At 33.9% G+C, this 10,484-nt stretch overlaps 2 protein-coding genes across 3 annotated transcripts in view; one reads left to right on the top strand and one right to left on the bottom strand.

The window, feature by feature from the left end:
* The window catches only part of LOC114319508 (ribosomal protein L11 methyltransferase-like protein), a 6,979-nt gene extending 1,066 nt beyond the window's left edge, over positions 1-5,913 (top strand). Inside the window, exons 2-7 of one of the 2 annotated variants that reach the window (XM_028266531.2) lie at positions 219-302; positions 448-588; positions 1,347-1,412; positions 1,693-1,860; positions 5,014-5,343; positions 5,484-5,913. In XM_028266531.2, the coding sequence (XP_028122332.1) occupies positions 219-302; positions 448-588; positions 1,347-1,412; positions 1,693-1,860; positions 5,014-5,343; positions 5,484-5,597 (903 nt within the window). In that variant the 3' untranslated portion in view covers positions 5,598-5,913. The remainder of the gene's footprint in view (positions 1-218; positions 303-447; positions 589-1,346; positions 1,413-1,692; positions 1,861-5,013; positions 5,344-5,483) is intronic. The other variant, XM_028266532.2, reaches the window with a different exon arrangement.
* Positions 5,914-6,792: 879 nt separating this feature from the next.
* LOC114319507 (transcriptional regulator ATRX-like protein) lies at positions 6,793-9,768 on the bottom strand. Its single transcript, XM_028266530.2, has 3 exons — positions 9,422-9,768; positions 7,323-8,966; positions 6,793-7,186 (listed from the first exon to the last, which is right to left on the bottom strand). Exons 1-3 carry the CDS (start codon positions 9,488-9,490, stop codon positions 7,121-7,123), a joined length of 1,779 nt encoding a protein of 592 aa, XP_028122331.2. The 5' UTR covers positions 9,491-9,768; the 3' UTR covers positions 6,793-7,120.
* Between the last annotated feature and the right edge of the window lie 716 nt (positions 9,769-10,484).

Below are 10,484 nucleotides of genomic sequence, written 5' to 3'. Positions count from 1 at the left end.
ATTTTACATAATTAATTGATGGAGCCATTTTTTAAAATATTGCCCGTCAATGTGCATTTTGTGCCGGTTTCTATGTTCCTGGACTTGTGGAAGATATGTAGAGTAATAATGAGTAATTGGGATATAACTTTTTTGAGTTAGTGGGAAGAATTGTCTCAATGCAAGTTTTTTTTTTCGATCGGCTTGTCTCAATGCATGTTGTCATCATGTTTGGTTAGGATATGCTCTCAGAAGCTCTTTTATGTTTTGGTGCGAGTTCTACCAGTATGGATGAACAAGACAATTATGAGAATGATGATGAGGTACATTTTTTTAACTGTCCTAACCATCGATTTTGGAATGCCATCTAATAGACAGAGACAAAAATAAGTTAACAAACAAAAAAAGAAAAGAAAAAGGACAAACATAACATTTTCAAGATTTGATGAAAAATAAATTTCTATGCAGATCTGCATTAGTTCCACTTTTTCAGATTGCCAAGATGTGGATGAGTGCGTTTCACATGCTGCCAATTCCATAGGTTTGAAAGAGACACCTAGTTACAAAGTCATAAAGGGCGACCAATCTGACTGGATAATGAAAACGCAGGTTAAATTGCTGCTCTTGTACTTTGTTATGCAATATAAATTGTTTAGGAAAATTTTGTTTTTGTCTTCTGCTATCTTCATGTAAACTACATATTGAGCATGCCAGTTTTGTCTTCTATTTTGTTCATCCAAACTACATAATTAAGTGGTGTTGTATGTTATTTTTTTTTTTCCCTTTTTTCAAATTCTTTATATTAGTTTTGTATTAGCATAAGTAGCTTTTGCAGAATGTGTACAAAGCATGAGCCAATTAATGACGACCAAATATTCATAATTGAAGTCAGTGTAATGTTGTTCACTTTTTCCTTTGGTAAGTGAAGTTTGTTTTACAAACACAAGTGCCGAAAGGGGAATGCCACATGCTGATGTGAATGGTTCATCTTATCTGATATGGTATAATATGACTAAATTGCCCAAAAACTCATGTTTCTTTCAAAAGCCCTAGGATGTATCAACTTTGCACACCTGCCAACAATTTGATGAATCTGTTTGTTTTTTATTAGTTGGCAGTCAGCACTTGAATAATTCATTATTTTGGGAAGTGGGTTATGATCCGCTTCCCAGATTATAACCCACTTCCTCTCTCACAAAAAAGCTGCTTATAAGCAGCTTTTCACCAAAAGCTGATTATAACCATCTTCCCAAAATAGCCCTAAAAGTTGGGGCAAACCAGCTGAATAGTTTGAGCTATGCCTGCCAACTTTATTCTCTATCATATATTGTCAATAATCATGGGTCTTTGTTCTTCTTCTGTTGCAGGAATCATTTCATCCAGTAGAAATTTCTGAGGGACTTTGGGTTGTGCCCGAGTGGAGAATTCCCCCAGTATGATTATATCTGTAGTTTCCTTTATGAAGCCTTCAATGCAAATGTTGCTCAGTATATACAGAAACTGTTCTTTTTTGGCTTCTGTTAAGTCTATTGAGCCTTTTTTATGTGGCTCATTATGCTTTTATTCAACTAACATAATGAGTACCTGCTGAATGCTACTTGAGTTTTCCTGTCTCCAGTGACTCAGGAACTAATCTCCATGGAATCCATGTATATCTCATGCCAGCTCTTCTTTTATTTTAAACAAATTTTTTTTTTTTTTTGGAACTGCTAGGACCTTCAAGCTACAAATATAATTCTGAATCCTGGATTGACATTTGGAACTGGAGAACACCCTACTACGAAGTTGTGTCTATTGTTGCTTCATAGCTTAATAAAAGGAGGAGAACTCTTTTTGGACTATGGCACAGGTTCTGGAGTTCTTGCAATAGCAGCTATCAAGGTACTCAATTATATTTTTTTGGGTAAATTACACTGACAACCCCTGAGGTTTATATTTATTACAGTTCTCCCTTCACCTTTTGAAAATTACCTTTCCCCCCTAATATTTAAAGTTTCAGTACAGATTCTCCCCTCAACAATTTAATTTTTTTAAATACTAATTTTGCCCTAACTGGGTAAATTGCATTGATACCCCTCACATTTTAGAAATTACAATCCCCTCCCTAAGGTTTAAAGTAGCATTACCAATTGCTCCCTTGGTTAGTATTAGTTGGAAAAAAATTATTTAAAAATAATAATGAATTGAAAAAAAAATTTGTTAGTAAAATTTTTAAATTTCTGTTTAAAAACCAACATAAACTCATTTTTTGAATTTATTTTCTTTCCTCAAATTTACAAACTGAGACAACCATTCATAAACCAAAAAAATTATCAAACAAGTTTTTATGACAGTTTTTAAAATTTTTGTAAATATAAATTGAAAACTGAAAATGAAATAGTTACCAAACAGGTTTCAGATGGTAAAAATGTCGTAAAATTAACAAATAATTAAATAAGTTACTAATGTAAGAAATGACTTATCAAAAGATTCTTAGGTTATGTATGGTTTGATTTTTAGGAAAAAAAAAAAAATTAAAAATTAATCTGGTTAAGAAATAAAAAATAAAAAATAAATATTATTTTTATAGAATTTTTATCTTTCGAGTGGTTAGAAATAATTTTTTACAAATTAAATTGAAACAGTTATATGTATGTATATAACCTGCCTGCAAGTTAAAATGATAATTATTTTTTACCCTTAAATGATAATTATTTTTTATTTTTTATTTCTTAACCAAATTAATTTTTAATCTTTTTAAAAAAAATCTAAAAATCAAACCATACACTGCCTAAGAATCTTTTGATAAGTCATTTCTTATGTTGGTAACTTATTTAATTATTTGTTAATTTTACGACATTTTTACCATCTGAGTCCTATTTGGTAACCATTTCGTTTTCAGTTTTCAATTTATATTTACAAAAATTTTAAAAGTTGTCATAAAAATTTATTTGATAATTTTTTTGGTTTATACATGGTTGTCTCAGTTTGTAAATTTGAGGAAAAAACATAAATTCAAAAAATGAGTTTACATTGGTTTTTAAACAAAAATTTTACTAACAAAAATTTTTTTTCAAATAATTTTTTTCAAATAATTTTTTTTTTCAACGAATTTTTTTTCTAACTAATACTAACTGAGAGGGCAATTGGTAATGCTACTTTAAACCTTAGGGAGGGGATTGTAATTTTTAAAATGTGAGGAGTGTCAATGTAATTTACCCAATGAGGGCAAAATTGCTATTTAAAAAAATTAAATTGCTAAGGGGGAAATCTGTAATAAAACTTTAAATCTCAGGGAGGAGATGTAATTTCTAAAAGATGAGAGGGGAATTGTAATAAACATAAACCTCAGGAAGTGTCAGTGTAATTTATCATATATTTTTTTTAAGTAAAATATCTTCCATTACTAGATCAAAAACGTCATGCACCAAAATATAGCTAGAAGCTCAAGAAAAATTGAGCTCATCTACAAAATCCACTAGAAAAGAGAATTCATAGAAAAATCCTTTACACCAAATATAAAAAGTGTGCAAAAGACTCGTCTTAAACTTTTGAAGATAGAATTCCTAAGGTACTCAATTGTTGATTTTATCATTCAAGCTTATAGTTTTAGCAGTTGGGAGCATCATACATCAATTTTTTCATTAACGAGTCTAGCTTCAACTGAAGATCTTGGATATGTGTTAGTCATTTACATTTGAAGAAACCTCAAACGTGGCAGAAACCTCAAAAGTGGCGCATCACTAGCATATGGGTTGGCACTTAAATAGAGAAGTCTTTCAAATAATATGCAAGTATTAGGTTGATGAATTAAATGATGTCCAAATTCTCAAATTACCCAAAAAATTTTCCAAATTCTCAGCAAACAAACAACAGCTGAAAGAGCTGATGCTGCTGGCGAAATCATAGCTAAATGATATCTGCTCTAAAAACTCTTTCAGTTCATCTTGTGCTTGAACACAACTGATGCGTGCAATGCTTAACATAATGGATAATGTTGTAGCAAAATATCAGCTTGCAGAGATACTGTATGGGTATTAGTCTCTATAACTAACTTTAATTTAATTAATCTTTTTTTGCTTATAGTGGCAACCAATCCTCCTCCAAACGTTAGTAACTTTTTAAGAGTTTTCAAATATAGTAATCCTAGATGCTCATGAAAAAGTTGCAGTGATTGCTCTGAGATACACCCTAAACATCCAAGAAACTCATTTGGTGTTTCTATTTTGTTCAGGGGTCACTCATAGTCTTCCCTTATTTTTCTGTCCATTCAAAGTGTAATGAAAATCTGTTGATAGGAAACAGGATCTTTGAGCTATTTTGTTGTGCAAAAATGTAAATCAGTTTCATACGCTAGAAGCAAGGAGGAAGGAATTGAGGAAGGGGGCCAAATGCACACAAGACTATGGCCTGCAAAAATTCCATGTTAATATGGAGGGAAAAAAATTCTTTACAAATAGTTCAACATCTGGACTGAACTAAAAGGCAAGCTTTTATTCCCATTACTGCTTGAATTAGAAATATAGACAATGATTGAAAAACAAAACTTTGCTCCTGAAAGCTAATCTGGTACTAGAACATGGGAGAAGAAACACAAATTATGAGACTTGAACCTAGGACATGCTAGAAAAGCTTAAAAGCTTAAACAATCACTGAAAATCACCAATAACAATTCCTTTAGTAGAATAACATGTACAATGTGCACTTTGGGCAAGTTATAAATTGTATGTTTAATTCTTAGAAAGCATATATAAATTCATCCTATTCGGATTATTTCTTAGCAATGTATTTAAAATTTGTTGATTTCTATTATGTGCTGCAAACATCTTACCTTATAGTCATTTTGTTTCTCTTTTCATGGATCATTCCTCTTCCAATCATGTGTTTTGTTCAAATCTAAAAATAAAAAATAAAAAATCATGTGTTTTGTTGAAATATGCCTCTTCCAAGTTCCAACATTCAAAGATTGTTCTCTAAAATTCTTTTCAAACATTTGAGTATTTTTGGGGTCAACTGATTCCTGAATGAATTTTTCATTTCAACTGGGAAATACAGTTTGGCGCTGCCTTATCTGTTGGGTTGGATGTAGATCCCCTAGCAATTAGATCTGCCCAAAAGAATGCTTCATTAAACAACATAGGAGCTGAGGAATTGCAATTGCTACTTGTCCCCACCAAGGATAACCGTCCCATTACAGATGAAGTGATTTTTGGAGGTGTGGAAGGGCAGAATTTGTCTGGCACCAGAGTCATCTCTGAAACAGAGAAGTATGATGTGGTCATCGCAAACATACTTTTGAATCCTCTACTAGATTTGGCAGATCATATTGTTTCATTTGCCAAGCCTGGAGCTGTTGTTGGTGTCTCTGGTATCATATCTGAACAGGTATGGTTGTGAGAACCCTAAAGTCATAACACTAAGCATATAAACACGTCTGCTAATTATATTCCCTAATTTGATGAACTTGATTGAATAGAGACTAGGTTTTTTTTACCAGAGTTAATTGTATTCATCTCCTGATGCAGATACCATATATTGTAGAACGATATTCACAGTTCTTGGAAGGTATTTCAGTGTCAAAGATGGATGACTGGGCTTGCATTAGTGGCACTAAGAAGAGGAATGCAATTGCTAGCTGAAAGAGACATGGCTTCATTGAAACAATGAGTGTGTGACCTCTCCAATTGGGAAGTTTGAAGCTAGCACTGACTGGATTGTTCAAAGTCAAGTCGGTGTCGAGCATTTTGCATGCAGTTGTGATTTGCTGTTTTGGCCATTTCGAGTCCAAATGTGAACATTTTTTTTCCCTCCAGAAATGGTGGATTAGCTTTCTCTGAGTAGAACTGTAAAATTTAGCTTCTTATGTATCATGTATCTCTCAGCAAAACTTCTAAACAAGATGAGAAAGCTCTAGAGTTTGACAGGACTATCTCAGTGCCAGAATTTTAGGAGCAATGGACTCTCTCTCTCTCTCTCTCTCTCTCTCTCTGTCCAATGATAAGTTTCATGGCCAATCATTCTTTTATTTCAATGGGTGATCAAATCAGGACACAGACACATACATGCTACTAAATAGTTTTTAACTGTGATGATATGATCAAGGACAACGAAAACTTGTGAACTAGACAAGATGCTTGAGCATTTACATGAAATCATGGTCAAGTAAAGAAAGATAAACAACAGGTTGGTTGTGAAACACTTCCTTTCTTTTTCTTTTTTCTTTTGTTTTATTCCTTTTTAGCTCTGATTCTATTTAAGAACAAAACCAGAACAGTGAAACTTTAGGAATATGAATTATTATATATGTGGAGAACTTGGCCATTGCTCTTTTATAACGGGATGATGAACTTTGCTATTGCAAAATTGTATCGTCTCCAAACCTCCATGATATTCCTAAAAACTCCTATAAAGAACTTGGCTACTGCAAAATTGTATCGTCTCCAAACCTTGATGATATTCCAAACCTCCTGTAAATCATTTTACTTCAATAAGACCCAGAGCAGACCAACCAAGAGACGAAAAAAGCCCACACAGCACCAACAGATATGGTATATGATAGCTGATCGCACCATGTGCTAGAAAACTGGAAACAGGCTGGTATATCACAAGTTTTTGGTGCTCACAGTTGGAATGAAAGTTGTAGCTATCAATTACATATATATCTTTTGTCATGAAAAATGTGACAAGGCAAAGAAAAACCACCAAAGCAGACACAAATGGCAGAACTCTTTGAAAGCATACCAAATTTCCCGAAGCATGCAAGTAACTCGTAGATTGAGTCAAGACTGACAACAAACAAACATTTTAAATTTGTTCGTTAAAAAGTCACTCCAATGAAAGTCACATTGACATCAATGTTTATTAAATGAGAGAACCAAAACAAGTTTAGCAGAAAGTCAAAGGAAATATTTACAAGATTAAACTTTATAACCACAAAGTTGTCAAAATGAACAAAATGATCTGTCCACTCAGTTTTCAGGTGCTGTAGAATAGGCCAAAAATAACTAAACACTTCTATTAAAGTCTCCACCGCTTGAGTTTTATGAGCATAAGCATCTTGATTTCAATGTTACAGTCCAAAAACAAAAACCCAAAAACTTTGTCTGGGGATAGAACCTTTCCCACATATATCCTCATAGCACCAGAAACATAAATCAAAACATCACCGCCGGAGATGCCTTCTAGCCAAAGCAGGAGCTTTCTTGGGGATATACACCTTGTAGCTCACCTGGTCACAAAAATTTAAATAAATATGATGTTACCATGGTAAATGTATAACAGATTATTAGTGTCTCATATTTCATGGCTTGGGGCTCTTAGATTAACATGCATAAACTACGTCAGAAAGGGAAAAAAAATCTCACCTGTACCATTTCACCGCCCCGCATCACAGACATCGTCTTCTTCTCAAACTGTGAGCCATCCTTATCCTGACCTAGCTGTTCTTTTGAGCTATGTTCTTCCAAAGTGGGTTTAAGGGAGGAAGGCTCGGAAGTAGAGGATTCAGTGACATTATTAACTCCTACATCATTATTATTACTTGTCTGGCCCGCACTTTTAGATGTTTCGGCTGAACTCTTATTCACATTACCCTCAGTTACAAACATATTTGTCTTGTCTGTTTGCTTCACGATAGTGCCTGAAGATTCTTTCCTCAGTGCTGATTTACTCATTTCAGATTTGCTAGTAACAGCACCTGCAGGAGAAAGGTCCACTTCTTTGGAAGATAGAGCCACCTGATTTGGTGGGCAAACAACACTCAGTCTAGCACTTGCAGATTCTGTCACACTGCCACCACCTTTTCCCTCTAGAAGCTTCCCATAACTTGTAGGCGTAGGATTCTGATCAAGTACTCTGGTTGCATCTACAGCTCTAGAAACATCTTCCTTGGGGGACCTGTTTTGAACAAACTCAACATTTGCAGTGCATAACTGTTTCACATCACTGCAACCTTCACTTTTCTCATCAGCAGGAGGCTTTGTATTTGTTTGAAGCCCACCTCGGAACTTCTTTAGATTTTCTAAAGCCTTTAGCCTCAAAATTGACTCCAAATCGTCACTTTTTGAACTAGATGAAGTAGGAAAAACCTCTCTATTTTTTTCCTTCAGAGAATTATCTGCTCCAGCTCCATCAGAGCGAGAATTACTTTGACAATCTTGGCGCCCACCCTCTTCACCACTTTTTGTGAGATCGGTCATTTTAACGTCAGAAACCAAAGCTTCTTCTCCTTTTGCATCCTCTACCCACCTCTCAAGATCAACATGTGAATGATGAGCCAATTCCCTCTTGCTACCTCCGTCATTACTATCATTGCTTCTACAAGATGGGCAATCATCGCGATCATATACAATCTCTTCTTTATGACCATCATTATCCCATTCTTTTTCCTCAACCTCTTCCTCTTGTGATTTTGCAACAGTAATAACTGATCTCAAACGCCTTGAACTATTCTCAACGGGCATTACATCTTTGCTGCCATAACCACCACTGTCACTATACCTACCGCAGGACGGACTCCTGGACCTATTTTTATTGCTTTTAGTTCCACTCTTAGCCTTACCCAAAGCTCTCTTGTCTTTACTTTTTTCTCTAGACCCACGCTTAAGCCTTTCAAAATCACTCTCTCCACTGCTGCTACCTGCACCTCGACAAGGTGAGCAGCTCCGTGAATCACTGCTTATAGAACTAACACTAGGCTCTCTCCTTCGCTTCTTCCTACGGGTTTTCTTCTTTGTTTCAGATTTGGAACTTCTCTTTGAATCTTTCTTCTTCTTTACATGACGAGAATCCTCACTGCTCCCACGGCTTGAAGAGCTTCGTCGAGTCCTTTTCCTACTACCCTTCACTTCACTTCTTGTGCGAGAACGAGCCCTGCTGTACTCATCCTCAGAACTAGAAGATGAAATGGGAACTGAACTTCTTGAATCATCATTGGAGTAAGAAGACGAATCATCCCGATGACGCAGCTTCCTGGATTTAGTTCTTCTACTTCTCTTCTTCCGCCGAGCCTAAACACACCACACAATACATGTACATATGAATCAACAATGGAGAAAAGGAGAACCCAAGTTAACAATAATTATCTCAACAATCATAATGCCCCACATTTGATCACTAGGGAAGTGTATGAAACCATAAACTCTCCTTAATTTGAGATACCCTTTGATACATTCACAACATTCAAAAATTTTACAAATTTTATTTTGTTGATTATTATCATTTTATCTAGTAATAAGGAGACATGAATTCAATGAAAAGGCATACAATTTCCAAAATTTTTCTACGCTCTCAGCATGGAAAAAGGAGGTAATGGCCAAGAAACCTAATTGCCAAATCTAATTGAGTACAGAAACAAGAAATCAAACCCTAAACCTAGCACTTGTATAGAAAAAAAACAAAACCCTAAAACAGAACTCAATACCCAATCAATTTTGTGTGTGTGTGTGTAGAGAGAGAGAGAGACCTCAGAGGAAAGTTTGGAGCTTTTCCTTTTAGAAGATTTTCGCTTCGAGGAAGATCGACTGCTTCCCATTGGACGGGTGGGATTTGATCTGCTTCTTCGTCGTCGTCTTCTTCTTCTTCAACCTGCAAACAACAATTGCGAACCCTACGGAAGAAAGTTAAGAGAAAAAACAAAGTGGAAACGGAAGTGAGAGAATTGATTGAAATTTGCAGAATCGGAGAGGAAGAGGCAGCGCAGCTTTAAGTTTTTGTGATGAATTGAAGAGAGACACTTCGAATCGCAGCTTTCCAAATCACACCATTCACTTCAGATTTCAGAATTCACCCTTCCTTTTGTATTTTTTTTGTTTTTATTATTTTTTTTTTAATATTTTAAATAAATTTTTTAATTTTTAAATACAACTAATATAAATATATTTTAAAAAATATAATATTTGTGAAAAAAATATTTCAAAAATTCACTCAATATCAAAAATATTTTTTAAAAAATATGAAAATTTAGTATATTTTTCATATTTTTGTATATCTATTAATTTTTTAAAACCTTTTGTCACAAATATTTTATTATTTAAATATATCTAAATAAGATGCATCTAAAAAAGTTAAAATATTACTTAAAATTTTAAAAATATTCACTAAAAATTTAAAAATAAAAAGCCCAAAGAATAAAAAATTCAATTAAAAAAATTAAAACTAAACACACTAATTTTTACTCTCAACAACTACCTATCAAAAAGAGAAGAAAGGGTATATAGAATAGTATTTGTTTTAATTTTTAAATTAATTTTTGGATTGAAAAATCAAAAAAATTTGTTTGGTTTATCATTTTTTAAATTATTTTTTCTCCTCTTTCTTTTTCTACATCTCTTCTTGAAAAATTATTAGTTGATTTTAAGATACCATGTTCTCATGGCTCCTCATATTCTCCAATCACCAATACAAAATCGTAGATCACACTTTTTTTTATCAATCACAACGCATATAGAGTACCACGTGGCGCTGTCCTTTGACCAACTAATAACTTCTTCTCATTCCCTCACATTTCATACATTAATCAATCAATC

This window comes from Camellia sinensis, chromosome 8 (genome assembly GCF_055761805.1).
Source record: "Camellia sinensis isolate YWXY chromosome 8, ASM5576180v1, whole genome shotgun sequence".
NCBI lineage: Eukaryota > Viridiplantae > Streptophyta > Magnoliopsida > Ericales > Theaceae > Camellia > Camellia sinensis.
The sequence above is the reverse complement of the archived record's forward strand: the minus strand, read 5'-3'. Positions and strand labels throughout refer to the sequence as shown.